At 57.1% G+C, this 20,287-nt stretch overlaps 1 protein-coding gene across 1 annotated transcript in view; it reads right to left on the reverse strand.

Moving 5' to 3' along the window:
* DDX31 (DEAD-box helicase 31) overlaps positions 1–20,287 on the reverse strand; it is a 70,811-nt gene that overhangs the window by 3,779 nt on the left and 46,745 nt on the right. Inside the window, exons 18-19 of the mRNA XM_003122262.5 lie at positions 17,252–17,363; positions 12,072–12,240 (exon numbers count right to left, since the gene is read on the reverse strand). Of these exons, the coding sequence (XP_003122310.3) occupies positions 12,072–12,240; positions 17,252–17,363 (281 nt within the window). The remainder of the gene's footprint in view (positions 1–12,071; positions 12,241–17,251; positions 17,364–20,287) is intronic.

Genomic DNA, 20,287 nt, shown 5'->3' on the forward strand with positions numbered 1-20,287 from the left:
TATCAGGTGGGGCAGGAAGGTGCACAGGATCACGGGTGACAAAAGTCCACGCTGTGACATGGGAGGAGTCCTCTGCGGTCTCATGGGAAAGGCTCAGTGGGAGAAGGAGGGCAGAGGCCAGAGGCCGGAGCACTGGTCGCTCAGCACTGCCAAGGGGTGCCTCAGGCTTCCTCATCTGCGAAATGGGGGCTTTGTAAAACCTGAACAGAATAGACATACAGACTGCCGGCTGGCGGCTCGCGTGCAGACTGCAGACAATCACAGTTAAAAATGAGGCAGCCCAAGTCCAGAGACGCCAAGTGACTGCGCCAGGCCACACAGGAGCCAGGGCTGACTCTGGGGCCTTGAGAGCCAGGCGGGGCTCTGGGGACGGCATCCCCCTTTTGTCCTGAGCACGACTCTCACTCCCCGGCCCCTGCCTGCATGGACAGTGAGCCCTTGGGAGGCCCGAGCCGCACAGCTCACGTGCGCTTGGGGAGCGACGACGGGAGACAGGCCTGCTGGTGAACCGACTCAACTCGTTCCAAACGGAAGGCTGCCAGTTCTAGGGCTTGTAGCTTATTTTTAGTCGGGTTACATGACAGACAGAGTGAAAAGGTTCTGACAGGGAGGAATGCGTTCCCTCCCCCCTTGTTTGAAGCCAGGGACTCACAATGCGTATAATTTTAAATGTAACAACCTGAGTTTCAAAATATGCACAATTTCCATCCCAATATCTTCCCCAGCATACGTGATGGCTCCTGCCACGGCTCACGCGAAATAAATCGCCAGCATCTTCTCTGGGTGATTGATGTAGTAATTGCCGACAGAGCAGGCAGGCACAGGCTGCGGAAGCGGCCCACGCCCAGCCAGAGGCACTCGGCAGCGCGCCTGTGCTCAGACTGCTGCGCCACCAGACACGGCACAGAAGACCACACAGGGCGTGCGACCTGGGGCTGTGTGTACACACGCAAACACGCACACACCCCTCTGGGTCTGAGGCTGTGGAAGGTAAGCTCCAGTGGGGGCGCCACTGAACAGGAATGTTTACCAAGGGCCCTCGCACCGGGTGGAGGGTGCTGCTAGACGGCGGGGCTTAGACGCGGCCCTGCCTGCCTCCAGGTGAGGGTCCCGAATTTCCTAGCGAGTGGTGATTTTCTTCCAAGCCATGTACGTCCGACCTGGGACCCAAACACAAACTCTAAGTGGTGGTCCAGAGAGCAAGCAGGGGCTCCGGCTTTCCGGACCCAGGCTCCCTCCTTGGCAGGAAGGCCCTCGGGGTCAACCCTGCAGGGGTTTCCCCTCTGTCCGCAGGCACCGGCGGGCCCACCTTGCCCTTGGTCAGCTCACCGCCCGCCTCTCCTTTGTTCTCAGGCCCAGTGGCGGAAAGGCAAAGTACAGATGGGAAGATGAAACGATCTAAACCCAAGCCCGTGACGGGCGCATGTGGGCCCGACTCCCTCTCCTGCCAAGCTGCGGTTCTCCCAGAAACGTGCCAGCTTTCTCGCCCTCCGTGCCCTCCAAATACCCAAACCCCTCTCACACGGGCGCCCTGAGCATCCAGGAGCAATCCTGTAGTTACCAGGCAACAGATCAGTTTATCTAACCACAGGGAACTCCCTTGCAGTGAAGGCTGAATGACCCCCCCTCGGTTACCAGGCTGGATTACCCAGCAGGACAGGCAGATGCCACTTTCCCTGCCAATAAGGTGAAACCACAGCCTAATTAGAAAATCGATGTGCCTGCGAGGGCGACCACTGGGGGAGGGCGAGCTCCGGACCTTCTCCCAACTTCCCGGGAAATTCACAGACGACCACCTCGGCCTAGATAAAAGCCCTTCTACCTCGGGCTTCTGTTAATGCCATTCTTCTCCAGGACAGACTTTTAAATCTTATCACAAGATAAAATGCATGCTTTTATGTGTTGCCAACATCTTCTGTTATGTTTCATGGCTTCAGGTCATGCTTCGAAAAGTCTTCCTCATCCCAGCGTTTAAAAAATCACTCAAGGAGTTCCCGTGGTGGCGCAGTGGTCAACGAATCCGACTAGGAACCATGAGGTTGCGGGTTCGGTCCCTGGCCTCGCTCAGTGGGTTAAGGATCTGATGTTGCCATGAGCTGTGGTGTAGGTCGCAGACGCGGCTCAGATCCCGCGTTGCTGTGGCTCTGGCGTAGGCCAGCGGCTGCAGCTCCAATTCGACCCCTAGCCTGGGAACCTCCATATGCTGCGGGTGTGGCTGTGAAAAAGCAAAAAAAAATTAAAAAAAATAAAAAAAATAAAAGCGACCACTGCAGGCGTCAGTGTCGACCCCAAGTTCCCGCCCTCTGGCCGCGGCCTCGCGAATGAAGAACAGGTGCAGCGCCTGAGGGTTTCGGTGGCTCTCAGATGACAGCAAGAGAAACCAACAAGTCCAGGGGGATTTGACAAGCAGCCCCTCTGGTGCCACAAAGGAGTTTAGGTGGAGAAGCCGCCGGCGGGGGATGAAAACGGCCTACTGAAGGGAGCGCACCATCAGTGCTTCCCGGTCCTGCAAGGACCGGAAGAGCGGCAGGAGCTCTTACCCTCTGGATTCTCTTTGGGCAGCTGGATGCTAGGGGGCCGACCACTGCCGGGATGTCTGCTCTGTGATTTCTTCGGATGCAACCGACTCCGGCTTTCATGAAACTACCAGGGCCCCAGAAGGGGCCACAGAAGAGCCCCGCTGTGGCAGGTGATACGATTACAGTGAAATTCCTCCGAGCGGCTCTGAGGACGCGGAGTCAGAGAAAAGGGGGCCTCTGCCTCATAGTTAAGACCAGACCCAGCGAAGAGCCCCCTGCCAGGCTGGGCAGGTCGCAGGCCATCAGGAAGTAGATGCCAGGACCAATGTGCTGCCAGGAAAGTGGACGGGGGGACGGGGCAACGTCCAGAGCCGGCCCACGTCTGACCGTGAGCTGCTGAGTCAGGACCCCAGAGGCGGTGGAGCTTTGGGATTATCTCGTCCACATGCCGGAAACCTCGAGGCACGTCCCGAGGGGACTCGGCGTGGACAGCACTGGCGGCGGCAGCGCTGGGGACGAGTGCAGGACCGGTCTCGGATGGCCTCACCTAGCTGACGACCCTGCAGGGTCCAGAGCTTCCTGCGAAGCTTGGTTTCCGCACAGGTCAGAAAGGGCCTCAGTGGGGACGGGGCAAGCCCGCGGGTAAGAGGAGCCAGAGCGGGTTGTGGTGCTTTATCAAATCTTACTCTGTGAAGACGCCAAGGTGGAGAAACACATCACGGACATGGGAACGATTAAGTGTTTTTAGAGCTGGTGCGACTACATCCTACAAACACCGACTGAGATGGACACCTGGGGACAGGATTACGGCACCGCCCTCGGAGCCTGTCCTGCCTGACCCTGCGACCCACGACCTGGACAGCATCACGAGGCACATTCATCACAACCACAGGTGACAAGAGCCTGCAGGGACGGCTAACACGCCGGACGCCAGAATACCCACAACACCCCAACAGGCCAAAAGGACGGGCCTCAGCCAAAGGTGACACTGAACTGGGGCCCGTGCAGGGCCTTGCTCTCGGGTCAGAGAAGGTGGGTGCTTTGGATCTGCATATGTGCAAAGAGGCAGCGATGCAGGTGCTGAGTCTCCCCCTGAGCCACAGGCTGACCTGACGCTGAGGGCGGGAGCAGCTGCTCTGTAGACCATGCACCTGATGCTGAGGGTGGGAGCGGTCGCTGGGTAGACCACGCTCCTGGAGTCAGGAGACCTGGGTGCGAATCCCAGCCCCACCTCGCGAAGAGGGACAGCTCCCGATGCAGGGAGGGGCAGAGGAAGAAACCCGCGGCTCTGACAAGGGCCCGGCCCGTGCCGAGCACCATGTGTGATCCCTGCTGTCACATTAGTGGTGCTGACAGATGGGACCGCCCTCCTGTGCTGGCCGGTCTCCACTGGACGTTTGGGTGGTTGTACAAACCAGATTTTGAGTCAAAGCGCAACAGCAGAGCGCCGACTGTGAAGGCCCTCCTTAAACGCTGACTTTTTTTTTTTTTGCTTTTTAGGGCCACACTCGCGGCATATGGAGGTTCCCGGGCTAGGGGGCCAATCGGAGCTACAGCTGCCAGCCTACACCACAGCCACAGCCAACGTGGGATCTGAGCCGTGTCTGCGACCTACACCACAGCCCACGGCAATGCTGGATTCCCCACCCCACTGTGCGGGGCCAGGGGTCGAACCCGTGTTCTCGTGGATCCTAGTCGGATTCCTAACTGCTGGGCCACGTCGGGAACTCCCAACACTGACCATCACTAAGAGCACGGACCGGGGAAAGGCAGTGAGATGAGGGCAGTCTCAGATACCCGTTGTCATGGGGACCCGGGCCCGCTTTGATCAGGAACAGCACCCCGCGTTGTTATGCTGGTAAATCACACACATCCAGCATTTGAGTCTTGGAGACCAAGGTAGAAAATGGGCGTGGTCAACTTGGCTCCTTTAGGAGCTCTGACAGCAAACAGGGTCCACTCTGGAGGCGGTGAGCGCCCACTGCTGGGAGCAGGGCATTTACAGATGGTTCGGCACAAGGGTCAGGCAGGCGGGAGCACTCAGAAGAGTCCACACAGCCTGCAGGTTTTAATTTACGGACGCAGAGAAGTGGGCAGTGTCAGAGGAGAGGGCATTTCCTGGACACCCCCTCTTACCACACCCGGGCGGCCCCTCTCCCCTGCCACTGAGTGCCGGGGTTGGGCCCCGCTGGGACGGCCCGACTCCAAGCCCAGGCTTCTTCCACTGCACCCTGTGCCTCTAGACTTGGAAAGAAATGAGAGAAAAATCCAGAGACGATCTTGCCCCATTGTCTCTCAAAGATCTTTCGAGAAGACTGCTCCACAAGCAGAAAGCATCCTCAGCCCACGCCAGGCTTTGCTATTCCGACGGCTTCAAATCAAAATCTCCCACACATGCATCCAAATCTCTCCTGCTTTAGGTCTAATTCCTCAGTTACGCAAAGAATTATCTGTTCACAGAAAAAAACGCTCTTGAGAGAATTCCTCTACTTGGTACTTAGCCCAATACAACCCTGATTCGAGAAACCAGAAGCTTCCAAAGGAGGCAGACACGCGCCTGACCGGGAACAGGGCTCCAGGCCCTCAGACTCGGCACCACGTTGTGACTGGGCAGGTCTGATTTGTCCCCAGTCACCTCAGACCCAGTGGGGGCCACAGGAACAGGTGAGGTCTCGATGAGACGAAGCGCGTGGGCGCGGCACCGCCAAGGGCACACGTATGCCCTCGAGAGATTCGCTGCTGCCACCAAAGGGCGTAAACAGGGGGGTTTCCCCACGGCCACTGTCACTGCCACGGCTCGGGTCTGATCCCTGGCCCAGGAGTGTGTGCATGCGGGTGCAGCCACAAAGGAAAAACCAAAACAACAAACGGACAGGCCAAGTCTCACGCCATCACTCCGGCTGCCGGTTCTCAAACTGCGTCCCTCTTTCAGACTATTAAGTAGTTAAGACATTGCTCTGTGTTGCAGAGTGAGGCCACGACATCAGGACCAGAACGGAGATAACCTGAAGTCAGCTGTATGGAGAGGCTGTCGTGTCACAAAAGTGGAGCACGAGCTGGGGCTGGGGATGTGCACGCGCGCACGCACACTCACCAACCCCTCCCCAGGGGCCCAGGAAACGCGGGCACAGGTTAGAGGAGGAGGGGGGCCGGCCCCACGGCAGGAGACGCTGGGAGAGGACACCAAACTGGGCTCAGCAAGGCGAGAGGCTGGAGCAGGGACAGGGACCCCGGGGCTGGGTCTTCTCCTGTGGCACGCAGCCTCATCTGGCACCTGCCACCTTGCCAGCCTGGCCGCATCTTCCAATTCCGGCGTTTGGAAGGCTCCAACAGCCAGTGCGCCGTCCGGGTGTCCTCCCGGGAGAGGCTGGCCGGCTTCCTGTTCTTTGTTGTCAGCACTGCCTGCCTGCCTGCAAAAGCGCCCTGTGCTTCCCGCCGTCTGCAGGTGACCCAGGTGTGGAGAAAGGGCAGGGTCACTGCGAAATCCCTCTAATCACCTCATTAGCTGGGTGGGGATGAAGGTGTGCGTCCACGAGGAGGCAGAGAGCTGGAAATTGCAGTGTTGGGTGGAAAAAACCGTGGTAGAAGCAAGGGCCAGATGTAAATAGCTGTGTGTGCACAGCTGCTGAGCAGCGGAGCCCTGTCACCAAGCAGAGGGCAGGGAGCGATCTGGAGTCACAGCGGGGGCGCTGGGAGCGGGAGGGCAAGCCCTCCGTGGTGCCCGTGCCCGAGGCACACAACGGTGCGGTGGGAGCAGGGCAAGGCGCGGCAGGGCCAACGATCAGCAAGGACCTCATTCGACGCACAGGCCCCGAGGGACTGCTCTGCGCCGCCTGACCTCCACCCCGAAGAGACCCAGCCACCATCCACGGCTCTCTTCCTGCCCCTCGTCCCGATCTGGACACGTCTCACACATGTGTCCCAAAGAGGCAATTCAGGGCTTCGAGGTCACCCATCTCCACGCCCTTGACAGACAGGGCAGGAGAACTCGCTCTCATCTGCAGTCTGCGCAGCTCTCTGAGGCTCCATGTTGAGTTCCTCTCTCTCAATCCTAACTCGCCTGGAAGCCATAGGCACACGTGGTCCTCCTGTGTGCAGGCCGCCGGTCACCTGCCCCGAGGACCACACCCTCTCAGGCTCCGAGGGCCTGGGCTGGTCTCACGTCCGAGGTTGGGTTCGGGTTCCTGATCACCTCCGCCTCACTCTCCAGGTCCCCTGAGTTAAGGCCTGGGCACTGGCATTTTTATTAACTTTCTCGGCTGCCTCCACGAGCAGATCCTGCTCCCCGGCTCACAGGACACACACCTGGCCTGACACTACAGCAGGCAGGTCAGAGGAGACTTCGTGCAGAAGCAACAGAGGCCCAAACATGAGGAGGAGCAGGGAGAGGCCCAGGCCCACAGCACGCCGGCCCAGGCCCAAGGAAGCGAGGGTGCCGGATGAGTAACGAGATGCCACTGCAAGGCTGGAAGCAGAAGGGCACGGCAGGTGGGGCTGTGGGGGCTCTGGTCGGCGGGCCGCCGCGTGGTCACAGGGGACTCAGGAGCAGACTATTCTGGAAATGCGGTGGAGGGCTTCATGAGGACGGGTCGGGAAGCTAAAGGAGGGGGCCGGGGAGAGGAGGCCAGGGGATCAGGAAGCTGCTCCAAGATGGGGTGCAAAGAGAAACCCCCGTGACTCCAGGGGGGCTCTGTCCAGCCTCTGAGCTCACGTTTGGCCAATCTGTCTCTTTACAGAACGATGAGTGGCTCCACGAAATCGAGAGAATTTCAGTGGGCAAGATTCCAGGTTTGCCTTCAGCTAATTAAGTGATATTAGGAAGGCTGTAAATGCCACATAAAAACTGGCAGGCGAGCTGCTCCTAATGATGAGAATATTGCTTTGCGGGGAGAGGCAGCTGCAGCGTCTTACCGCTCGTCTTGGAGGGACCAGCGGCGTGTTTCCAAGGTGGTCCTGACAGGACAAGTTCAAGGTGCTAAAAGGTTGAGTTTCTGTTCCAGGGGCACTGCTAAGTATGATGAAGGCGTGGGGGTGGGGACCAGCGCCACTGTCCCGGTCACCGTATCAGCAAGCACCCCGAGCTCTCGTCCAGACACCGTGTCGACGCCACGTGCCCATCCCCTGGTGTCCTAGGAAACATGGTGGGGCTCGTGCCCTCCCCGGGGGCGGGGGGCTGACCCCCAGAGGGGCCGAGGCCCCTGTCCATGGACAAGCAACCGACTCCAGACACCTGTGTAAAACCCAGACGCTCAGTCACGGCCCACGAGGCCCACGGCCAGCGCTTAAAAGAGAGGTGGAGGCAGGGGACGGCTGATGGGGACGGCACTTCTCCAACCCGAGTGTACCCGACATGGCAACTCTCAGAAGCCATGTAACGATGACGGGACAAAGCAGAGCGACAATCTCAGCGGGACAGAGCAAAGGCCTTCGAAGACGAAAAACGCCCCGACGCGAAGGTCTATAGCACCTCTAACTTGGACTTGAGAGAGAAAGCTTTTCACAGACGAGGGCGCTCTGGCTAGAATGACCTCCCTAGGGACGCCCCCTTCTAGGGAACGCACAAAGGACCAGAGCTGAAGGACAGGCTCCGTGGTGCTGGCTGTGGTGGCAGGGACGTGGGGCCAGGCCCCAGGGGACCAGCCCACGGCCCGCCCAGTCCCGATCCCAGCCTGCGGAGTCCTGACCGAGCACACCCGGGTCCCGCAGGTACGAAGGTGTGAGGGATCCCTGATGTTAGACTGTTTACCTGTTTGACAAAATCAGAACTACCAGGTAACACGTGGCTGGGCTGGTTTGAGAAAACTGCCGCGGAGATGCCTCCGCGTACCAAGGGCACGAGAAAGACGGGGTGGAGGCAGGGCAGGGCAGGACCAGCCTTCGGCAGCTCCAGACTAAACTGGGGGAAAGCAGCGCTTTTTACAGTTGCATCACGGGGTTTGGGGTGGGGGGGCTTACAACACAGACTCGCTCTTCCACGCTGTCGTGAGGACACCCTGACCTGAAGGTCCTCTGGTTGCCATCGTCCAGAGGGTGTCACACTGAGGCTGGAATCGTGGCACCCACACTGTGAGGGCCCACTGGCCCGGCCAGGATCCAGGCAGGTGTGTGAGGACAGACGGACAGACGCTTCCGGAGCAGAGAGCACTGGGTCTCAGCGCCTCCCGGGAAGGTGGAGATTCTGGCAGGTATGCTACCCTTGCCTCTCAGGAACTGCTGAATCCACACAGCTTCCGAATAAGAACCGCATTTCAAGGGAGGAAAATGCTGTGTGTTCGTGGCGGATGCTGCTAAGGGGCCACTCAGTGTTTTACCAACAGCCGCGACGCCCCGTGTACAGGGATGTGTGGGTGTCTGGGGTGGGGGCCGTCTGCCAGGTCTCTGGGCCCGGGTCAGAAGCCTTCCTGTGACTGTGGCTGTGCTTCTGTGCGCAGACGGAAGACGTCTCCTGCTCCCTTTCAGGACCGAGGACCCAAAACGGAGACGGAGACCTGCTGACTAAGACCTCCTTCGGGGACAGTAACTCTTTTCTTTGTGTGAAAAGTGGTCCAGGAGAGGAATAAAGGCACAGAGAGGTGAAAGACGCCCTTTGCCACTGCATGGCAATGCCCGCGTCTCCGAGCCCCTGACCTGTCCTGGCCCCAGACGCTAACGCCCGGGGGGACTCCAAGCCGGGGGGACGGGGGGCCAGACGGGACTCTGACAGGCGGCTGAATCGGGTCTGCCGAGAGCAGAGGTTTGCACGAGCACAATCATCCCAGGCAGGAAACACCGTAAAATGGAATATGCAGACGAACCTGGAGAATTTAGTGCTATTATTTTATCCACCATACAGAGCCTAAGGAAACCCATTCTCTTTCTTGACAGATGGGTTTCAGAGGCGACGCCTCAGCTCAGAACAATCGCTGGGGCACAGCAGAGCTCCCCACACTTGTGCGGGGTTTAATGGACTTTTCTTTCCAGGCGTCAAAAAGCAGCAACTGGCATCGGCTCGAGCCCCAACTGAGGTGCGGAAAATCTGTCGAGCCTCTCTGCCCACGCCCCGTCCGCAGCGATACGGTCCATGTGCCTGTTGGCTGCCAAGTCGCGCTTCCTCCAGGACTGACAAGCTCCCCCCTGCCCCCGGAAGAAAAGGTGCCCACCGTATCCGAGTGCCCGCCTGCACGAGCCAGGCAGGGGTGGGGCGGGAGGATGCAGGGAGAAATGCCTTCAAAGGAAGGGCATAACTACGGGAAAAGGAGCTGCAACAGAGCGGTGACAAGGCAAGAACAGAGAGCGGCCTTGTCGCGGGCGGAGTAATCCGGTGACACACTGCTGTCACTCACTGCCCGGCTCCCTGCCGCGCCAGCCAGACATCAAAGGCTGCCCCATGCCATCTTACATGCTCTTTATCGGCTAATCAGCCCATTCTTCCCTAAATAAAGCCCTGTTAAATCCCCCGCTCACAGGGCTACAGTCGTCCTGGTGCCCATCTGCCAGCGAGGGTCAGCTGAAACGGGAGGCGCGGCTCGCTCTCTCCCTGGCGGCTCCTCAAGGTAAGGACGACGCTGGCTCCGAGGCCCTCCCAGCGCCTCCCCGCTGCTTTCCCGACCGGGTGAGGGCCGGGACACCCCGTCTCAAGAGCTGCCCTGGATTGACACCTGCTGATGAAACCCCCAGTCCGAGAGGGAGACGGTCTGCTGAGAATGAAACCCCAGGGTCACCTTTCTCGGCGGGAAGAGGATAAACGAGATAGGTGTTTCTCACCAGGAATCACCCGGCGGTTCGATTCCGTGCTCCTTCAAGAGTCAGCGTTTTAGAGACGGTGACAGGATGGCCAGGTTTCGGGCTGACCAGGAGGTTTTGGCGTACCCTCGAAACCCGTTACTGTGCTCCCCCAAACCCACAGGCCGGAACCCACGTCCGGGGCGGGGCCGAGGCTTCTCCCTCTAGGAGGGGGGTCCCTGGCCACAGCCCTGCCCAGGACCGGTAGTGGTGGTGGCAGGCAAAGCTCTGCACCTCCTACCTGCCTGCAGGCAACCAGAGCCGGAGGTGTCTCAGGCTCCTCCAGGCATCGGAGAGCAGCGTGTGCAGAGATGCCTGTCTCAGAATTACTGAAGCCCTGCCTGGAACAAGGGGAATTAATATTAAGAAAAAAAAAACTAAGCATCTTAAATATTCCAAAATGGGCATGAGGCAACACCTTAGCCATTATAAAGAGCCAAGTGAGGGCCCTGGCAGAGCCGGCTGGCTGCTCTGGATCATCCCCAGCTGGTCCCTAGCTCTGGTCCTAAGGGGTGTCACCCGGACAGCCCTCTGCGGCTGGGAAAGCGCTGCCACATGACCACCTAATTCTGACGCTTGAGAAGCAGCTAAAAACACAGACTTCCTTCTCCCTTTTGCAGCTGAGGGAGGGGAGGCTCTGAGAAATTAAGCAACGACATGGTCCGAGGCCCCCAGGCTCCTAGCAGACTGGCCCTGGAACCGAAGGCAAGTTCCCTGACGCCAAGACCAACGGGCACCTCAGGCCACCTGGCGGGCCTTCTCCCTGCCACCTCACACCCGAGAGACTGGGCCCCCACAAGGCCGATGATGTAATCAGCCCTTCTCGGGGACCGAGCCTGGCAGACCCAGCGTGGCACTGCCTACAGGTGCTCAGCGGCAGGGCCCGCAGAGATCAGCACCTGTAATTAATACGCAAAAAGAAGGCTAAGCAATGAGACAACTGCCCAGCTCCTTCGAGGGTGCTCCGGGCCCTCCCGCCTCCACATCGTGGACACAATAACGGCAATCCGTCCTCAGCCGCCGTTAAAGCAGCTCCTGGTTTCCAATACTCTAATCCCAGCAAGCGGCTGGGTCTGGCATGAAAACAACACCTTGACCTTGGAGAGAAAGAAGACCCCTGCCAACTTGATCTCGTTGAGGGAAATCACCGTGGGACCTCCTGGAACTGGCAGCCCTGCTCCGTGTGGCTGCCCATGCCAGGACCCTGGGCACTTCCTCGCATGCCCTCGTTTGGGGGGGGGGCAGGGAGGAAAGCCCACGGTGCCGGCCTCCGCGAGCGCTCAGCACCCGCAGCGCCAAGCCAGCCCCCAGCCCCTCAGGGCGCCGGCCCCCCACCCCCGAGGACCAGCCTCTGGGAGGGCAGCCAGCTGCCCCAGCAGCTCCATGGACACCCCACAGACCTTTCCAAATGCCCGAGGCTTTGCAGGACGGACCACAGCCCATCTGAAGGTCCGACCGTGGCCAGCCTCTGACTTACTCTACCAGTGGGCAGTGGAAACAGCTGGGCACATCTATCTCGCTGCTCCAAGAACCCCCATGACTCGGGGCCCAACAGGAGACGCCACTGAACTTCTGCAGGTGCCCTGAGGGCATTCCGATTAGGTCTTTTTCCTGTTGTTCCAAGCACTTACCATACTGAGACAAGGGCAGGGACGGGAGATAATTTACCAGAAAACAGAGTTTGAGGAGCTTCCCCAGCACAGAGTAGCCCACCGCACCGTCTCACTGCTGCCAATCTCAGCAGAGCTCACGCGCCCACCTGACCCCTGGCCCCACGTCCGCTCCTCTTACCTTCTCAGGTGTGCCTTCTTCTTCTTTAGAGCCGAGGCGCTGAGGTTTTTAGGGGCGTCTCTTAGTCCAAAGCTCTTAGCCACGTGCCCGAGGTGGAGCGATCGCACGTGGAAGATATGCTTCAGCTCGCGGGGGTAGGTGGCGTAGGCGCGGACGAAGGACTGCAGGGCTGAAAGACAGGGGCGGGGGTGGGGTGGTCGACACGGGGTCTCGGCTGCTCGGCCCGACAGCTGTCCTGCCGGGACAACGAAGGCCACACAACCAGGACAGAACCACACGCACAAATGGCCTGAATCTGCACTCATCAACTTTTTCCTAAAAACCCATCAATCCATCAATGTACCTATCAGCCACAATTCACGAGCCCCATGTCCCCACTGCACTTGGAAAAACCGAAATAATTCTACTGTGCAGCTTGTGGTTACAGCCAGAAGGCAGGGGGCCCTGCTTTCTCCCTCGCTACCGTCTTGGGGCCTGGTATGGGACCTGGCACACATCAGGCCTTTGACCAATGTTTGCTCTACAAATGAACAATGAGAGAACGAGTGAAGAAACGAAGGCAGGATCGATGCATGTCGTTTTCTCGTGAAAAATGAAACCATTAGAAGTTGATGTTGGGAAAACGTTTTCCTAATTTTAATGTTTTTTGAAGAGGTGATACGTGCCGATGTTACAAGATCCAAGCCTTTCTCATGACTGTCCTTGTGTTTGTTATTTCTGTCTGTTATCATTACTATAAACGCTGCCTCCGCCAGGAGCCCCACCCCCAGCGCCCCATCCAGAGAAATCAGTGACACCAGCGATTGCTCGTGGGGTTTTCAAACCAAATTCATTCTAAAGCACCGATTGACTGATACGGTGTTTCTCACCCAAAGAATGAGTAAAAAAAGAAAATGAGAACAGATTTTTTTTTTTTGTTTAAGTTTTTGGGCCACACCTGTGGCATATAAAGGTTCCCAGGCTAGGGGTCCAATCGGAGCTGCAGCTGCTGGTCTACGCCAGAGCCACAGCAACCTGGGATCCGAGCCGTGTCTGTGGCCTACACCCCAGCTCATGGCAATGTTGGATCCTTAACCCACTGATCGAGGTCAGGGGTCAAAGCCGAATCCTCACGGATGCTAGCTGGATTCTGAGCCACAACAGGAACTCCAAGCACAGAATTTTTAAAAGGAGAGAGAAAAGGATTAGGTTTCTAGAATACATAGCCCATGAGACCGTTCATTCGCTGCAGACTGGCAGCAGTTCAGAGATGATTTTCCGTGAGGTTCTTCCAGGCCACCGTGAAAGTTTCAGCCCGATTTTAAAGAAAGAGGCCCCCTGCTCTAGAGGCAGCACTGGCCGGAGAGCAGCCAGAGCCGGTTCGCAGGGGGCCGCTGCCTGGCCACACCCTCATTCGGGGCTCCCTGGAGGACCCACCTCTCTAGACCTGGCTCTCCTCGAGTGTCCTAGAGTAACAGTGCCAGTCAAGCGTCTGCCCTCCTCACTCCGACAGGGCAGGAGGGGACTTCGGGCCGTCCCCGCCCCCCCTACCTCCCACTCTGCCAGCCAAGCCGGAGCCCAGCCCTGCGCCATCTGAGGGAAGCAGGCACTAAATACTAGCCTCTCTCGCCCTCGCCTGTTGAGCCACTGGACTGGCAAGTTTGCCCACAGCTTAAACGTAATATCCCAGCAGCACCTGGAGATTGGCGTTTATGAACAGTAATAAAAAGTGTCATTTTAGCAGATCAGCTCCTGGAAGGATCCTGGGAATCCATCAAAGCTCTGTTTACTGAGCAAAGTGAACTCCTTTTCCCAATCGATGAGGAATAATAACCAGGGCAACTCTCGGCACCCTCTCCTAAAGCTCTGCTTACTCCTCCTTGAATAACCGGGGACTGGGTTTTTCAAGGAAAATCTTTAGCACTTCAGGGGGCCCGGGCTGTCTGGGGGGCTCCGACACACGTTCGGGTCCTCGGAGATGAGGGTATACAACCACCGCGCCCCCGGAGATGCAGGCCTCTCCTCCTCCTGCTCCTGCTCCCCACCCGCGAGCTGGCACTCCCCCCAGACTGAAAAGCAGACGAAGCCACGCCATGCCTGAGGGACCTCGTCTGCCCGATGCCGGCCAGACCTCCACTCACACCTGGCCTGTGCTCAGCAGGGTGGCCCTGCGCTGCCGGGGCTGGAGAGCCTCGGGCCCAGGGGCCGTGGGGGCTCCCCGACAGCTCCATGGAGATGATGGGCGAGCCTGGTCGGCGGCCCGTCGTGCTGCCTGTCTGACTTGAGAACCCTCTTGTCCTCAGGGCGCCTGTCTCACTGGGGAAGGCGGCAGGTGGCTGTCCTCCCAGGCCTGTGTGGACCCCCAGCTTTGGCCAGTTCAGGGAAGCAGGGCCTGCGACGCAGCGGCAGTGGTTTGCAAGACCTTCCAAGGGGCAGGAGGGGCTCTTGTGGGCCGTGCCAGGAGGAGGAGGAAGACGGGCTGTGGGGCCGAGACAAGGGGGAAATTGGGGAGTAAGTGCCAGCCACTCCAAGCGAGAACATGTCACCGAGTCCCATTTCAGAGGTGGAAGGACGACAGAATTAGGGGAATCTACCTCAAAACACCTTCCAAGGACACTGTGTCCTTTTGAGCAATAAAAGCAAATTTATTCTTGGACATCGGATCAGGAAGGTAGCTTCTCACGGATGATGCCCAGGATGAGGGAGGTGGAAAGGAGCCAGCCTGCAAGGTGCCGCCACCCGCCACCCCCCTCCCGCCCCCAGCTGAGCACAGTGCAGCCTGTACGCAGAGGGCGCAGCAACAGCCATGACCACCCAAGGGACATGGCAAAGGCGGCAAAAGCATTCACCCAGGAGCCCGCCTCCCTGGGACCACACTGCGGGGAGAGAGGTGACTTCGCAGTTTGCGTCTTTTGGACTTGGAAGAGCACGTCCCTCCTGAGCCGGCAGGACCCTGCCCCGCAGGAGGCGGCGGTCGGACCACAGGGCACGTGGTGACGCGCAGCTGAAGGGCTCCACTTCCTGAGACTTTGGTTGAGGAGCCTGGGGTTCGAACTGAGGTCACGACAATTCTTACCACTTGACTCTCTAGCTACAAGATCGGGGACGTGAGCGGAGAAAGGGGGGAACTGCCTCCAGAAAGTGACAACAGTGAAACGCTGGCTGCTGGCAATGACGGGGTCTGAAGATGCAAAAGGAAAGGCATGCTTGGCCCATAAAGGCAAAACCCAGCAGCTTTTTTGTTAATTACTCATGAGGTGGGTTCTGGAATGGAATAAAGGGTGGCAAGTCCTAGTGGGGAATGTGCATATGCAGATTCAAATGCAAGAGGGTAAAAACTCTCCTTAAGGCGTTGAGAGAAAACAGAGCCACCCTCTCTAAGGGTTATTCACCGGAGCGTTTCTGCTGATGACCCAGACACGCTGAGATGGTCCTGGTCTCAATGGCATACCCATGGCACCCCCACGCCAACACCAGCACGAAGCTGTGGCTTTGATTCCTTTCTCTTTGTTGCAACTGTTATTAACCCTGAAATGCCGCAGTGAACCCTGAGGCATGCATCGCGCAGCTAGCTGAGTTTGCCTAACTTGCAACAAATGACCAAGCTCGGCAGTGACGCCGAGCGACAAACGTTCTGTTCCTCTTGAGAGAATGTTCCAGCACTTCTCCAAAGGCGGGTGCTCAGGAACCCCTAGGAGCGGCTGCATTCCCTCTGGGGACAGGCTGCAACAGGAAGAGGACACGCCCAGCATTCGTCACCCGCCATGGGGCAATTACAGGGACTTCACCTCGTGAAGTTCTGGGCTGCCTGGCGTCATGGAGACAACCAAGGACGCCCTGAACATGGCCACGGTACACAGCCGGCACCTGCAAGGAGCTGCTCTTCTGTCGCCTATTTCCCGGTGACCAAAACTGCCGCACAACCAGTCTCCGGGCCTTGGCCCTTGTCCCCAGCGTCTCTTCTCGCAGCAGGTGACGGCTTCAGACCGTCTGACCACATCTCCCTCTGATGGCTCCCTTTCCCTCAGGGCACCCCGGTTCCCGGGCGGCCTCCAAGCCCTGCCCCTCCCCTGCTCCCAGCCACACGGCCGGGAGTTCCCAGTTCCCGGGCATTCTGTCCCCACCACCCGCCTAGATGGCCCCCTGGTCAGACCAAGGGGCGGGCCCCTCCTTGGGCAACCTTCACGACAGGGCTCTCTGCCCTCTGCCCCTCACCTGCTCTGTGCTCTTCCTCCCCCTCGGCTTCCCCTGGACTATCTCATGTATAACTTACCATGTGTGTTACACTGTCTGCTCGCCCCACTGGAATGTTAGCAAGGCGACGACTTCGGTCTGTTCTGATCCCTGGTGTGTCCCAAACACCTGGGACAGCGCCCAATTCAATAAATGTTTGTTAATGGACTGTTTCTAAAAGACGTTTCGATTCATAAAAAGCAAAAAAGAAAGGATGCTGTGGGGTTCACCTACGGGTGGCCGGCCTGGCGTTCCTCTCAAGACAGCACGTAACGATCAAAAGAACCACAGCTCCCCTGACATGGCGCGGTCCCACTGGCACTCACGGGACAGTCACGGGCCAAGACACACGCCTTCCACCATGAAGGACACCGGCCGTTCTAGGCGCCTTCCCCGTGCTCTGCTGAGTCCACACCTAATGCCTGGTGGTCCCAGGAGCCGCTGTATCCTCTAAAGGGGCTGAATGTGGAATCGGTACCTAAGGCTCCTGTAAACTGGCCAGGAACGGGCTCCCGGGCCGTGGCCTGGCTGGGCCCTCTTCCCCTCGTTCGTCCTGCGCCTTCCAACGGGAGCTGCGGGGGTGTGCTAGTCCCAGCCCTTCCCGTCATCTCTCATTTCCATCTCTGCAACTATTTCTCCTGACATGTCACATCTCTTCGCTCCAGTTTTCAAAAGAGAAAAACGGGTCCCTGAGACCCCAGTTGCTGGGTCAGAGCTCTCGTCCTGATGTAAGCCAAGACAGAGCCTCACGTGCGCAAAGCGCGGGGAAGGGTGAAATTAACATTTAATATCACTTGAAAGCCTGCCGTGCCTGCTTCCAAACCCTGCAGACTTAGAGGAACGGCAGGCTTCTGTGGGCGAGCAGAGACGCCCGGCGGGCCCCTCGACCCGTCTGGGGCGAGCGGGTGGCGGCGGGGACTGTGTCCCTCGGGGCCGTCCGTCCTCAGCCACCCAGGAAATCCACCGACCTTTCTTAGCCCAGGAGACCGTCCTCTCGCTGGAGTGCACGTAATCTTCAAAGACCGTCTGCAAGACCGTGGCTCGCTCGCGGATTTCCTGGGGGCCCGCGGCGCGGCATTTCTGGGAGGGTGACGGAAGGATTAAAGGAGAGACCGTCAGAGCCAGGCAGAATGAAGCGGTTTATAATAGATTTAATAACAGTAAAATCACACAGTAACCACCGAGGGGCCAACAGGGGTAATCCTTTCAATATTACCAGGGAAAAGAGAGACGTTCGCGGCGAGCAGAGGGGAGCACGGCTCTGTGCGGGAGCAGATCGTGTCTCTTATTTATTTACTTGTTTGCTGGCCTTTCCTCCCGGCCTCTCACCACTCACGTTCAAAATGAGGCCGTGGGAGGCACTGTGGAAGGCCCCCAGTCCAATCCCGGCATTTAAAGCCCCTCTAAACGTAGGCAGTTTTCACAGGCGTCTGGTGGGCCCCACTCAGGCCTTCACGCTCCCCCCCTGCCTCATGCTCGCCGGCCACGGGACACCGGCCCCTCCTGTTTAAGAGCAACACATGGCGACCTGCCCACGATGCAGTCTGGCCCCGAATTGCAGGGCACGCGTCCTCTCTCCTAGGAGGCACAGGTTCTCGGGGTTCCAGACCCACTCCTGCAACCTAGACCTCTGTGCTGAGTTCCCAGGAACCCACGAGGAGCGGGCGGTCCAGCAGGCCACATTCAGGGGAGGCGGCCTGGGATCTCTGCAGCCAGCAGTCTCTCTGGAGGAAGTTAACACCTATGCGTACTCAGAGACCCATGGGTGGAAAACGTTCATCAAATAAAAACCTCTTTTCATCCTTTCGCAACTCCAGAGAAAAGATTTCCTTTCTCTGAAAAATAAGGGGCTTTTGTTTCCCATGTCTTAACACGAATGCTTTCTTTCGATGGACGGTGGAACTGAGATCCAGAAGGACCCGCTTGGCTAACGTGCCTCCGGAAGATGCTGATTCTGGGAACCACGCGAATTAAGCTCTGTGCCTGGCCCCCAATGGATCCCACACGTCACCGGGCAAAACCCGGTTCAGGCTTCTTCTCACTCCCGTGGAGGGCAGCGTGTATGCGCCTGGGCCTGGCTGACCCAGCCTAAGCCCAGACACCGAGCCTCTTTTGCTCTCAAGCTGCCGGAAGAAGAACAAAGCCAACAGAAGAAAGCCTCCTTCTTTGGAGCTCTTTTCGCCTCTGTGTTAATAGAGACTTAACAACCTGAAAATGTTTTTAGTTGAGTCAGATCACTCCTGCTACCTGTTTGGCTGACGACAGTCTGGCGGGTTTCAGAGTACATGGTCCCCTAAGGGTCTTACCCACTCAAATGTCAAGAGAAGAGTCACTCAGGAGTTGTGTTACGAAAGTGGACATTTGCTGTTGTCATTAACAAGGATTTTTTTTTTTTTTAGCCTCTTAACTGATGTGAAATGCAAACTTTTTTTTTTTTTTTTTTGCTGCCCTCCTTTCGTTAAGCCACCTCAGCAGCGTGACTGTCACCTTCCCTGCGTTTCTTTTTTTTAATATGAATGTGAAATTAGCAAGGATGCCCTTTTCCCCTGGCGGACAGAATCCTCTGTTATTAAAAAGTAAAGCACTTTAATAATGAAAACTTTTTCCTCTTTTTCCTGTGTTTTAACTGTTTAAAATTAATGAGAAGGGCAGAATGGTTGTCAAAGCGATATTGAAAGCCGGGCAGCCAGGACCGAATAAGCACAAAAATCCCTCTAGAGTGTTAAATAAACAGAGCTCCAGCCCTCTCGAATCCCTCTGTTGGTTATTGTATACATTCTGTAACAGCTCTCAGAATAGATCTGAGAGCCAGGGAGGCAGAGAGGTTTCAGAATTCCAATAAAGGCCTCAAATTAAAGACAGCCTGGTGCGAATTCCAGGAGAAAATTAAAGAGACCTCAAGCTTAAGTGACAGGTGACTTGCTTCTGTGTCACAACTGTCAGGGGATTTAGTGATAATATGGCAATATATTACAAAGGGCTTTTCTTATTCCCCCCTTTAGGTTTCAAAATGAGGCATCTTTTCTTCCCAACCAAAAAGAGAGGAAAAAAAAAAAAAGAAAAAAAAAAAAGAAAAATTACATATACACACACATATATAATGTGAGTGTGTATACAAGTGAAATATGTAGGGAAAAAAGGTGATAAAACTAGGTTCACATGTTTGAAATGAGGAGGTCAGTTTTGGTAAAATAAGAGAAAAAGTTAGTGACAGAAAACATAATATGCTCAGGGGAGAGAGAGCGGGTCTCACCGCCCGCACCCCCCGCCCGCCACTTCCAGAAATACTTCATTTTAAAATTGCTCCTCCTGAGAATGAAGGAGGTGTTTTTCAGTTGTCTTCTGGGGAGGACGGTCTAAATTTACACTGAAGACAGAGGGGGCAGGGTTACGCGGCATCCGCTCAGCCCCAGACAGGTAAAGCCTCCCCTAATGAGAGCAGGTCAAACCCCAGAGCGCGCAGGCACATCCCGCAGGACCGGCTCTGCCCCCTCAAAGACGTGCTTGGTCCCGCCTGATGAAGCGGACTTGCGACTAGTGGACCAGGGGCAGTTTAGACTCCGCCAAAGGTCTGCAGGCTTTCAGCACCCTCTGTCTGTGAGGCCCCACTGATCCTGGAGAGTACAACCAAAAAAGAACTAGGCGGGGGTCTGGTGGTCAAATTTCATTTTTCTTAATTTTTATTATTTATTTTTTGACCGTGCCCACGGTATGTAGAAGGTCCCTGGGCAGGGATGGAACCTGAGCCACAACAGTGACAACACCAGATCCTTAACCTGCTGAGCCACCAGGGAACTCCAAGTGATCTTATTTTAATATCTCATGATGCTGGCGAGTTTTTGATTAGGCTAAGTTTGCAGGCATAGTTCATAGGACAAAAGAACCTTTTAGGAAGTCCATGTTTAGGTGTGTGTTTATATGGTGAAGGTGAAAATCCATGCCTATCAAGAGGCAAGAGATGGGTTTAAGATAGCGAGGCTGGATTATTTTTGTTGTAAAAAGTT

Source organism: Sus scrofa, chromosome 1, assembly GCF_000003025.6.
Source record: "Sus scrofa isolate TJ Tabasco breed Duroc chromosome 1, Sscrofa11.1, whole genome shotgun sequence".
NCBI lineage: Eukaryota > Metazoa > Chordata > Mammalia > Artiodactyla > Suidae > Sus > Sus scrofa.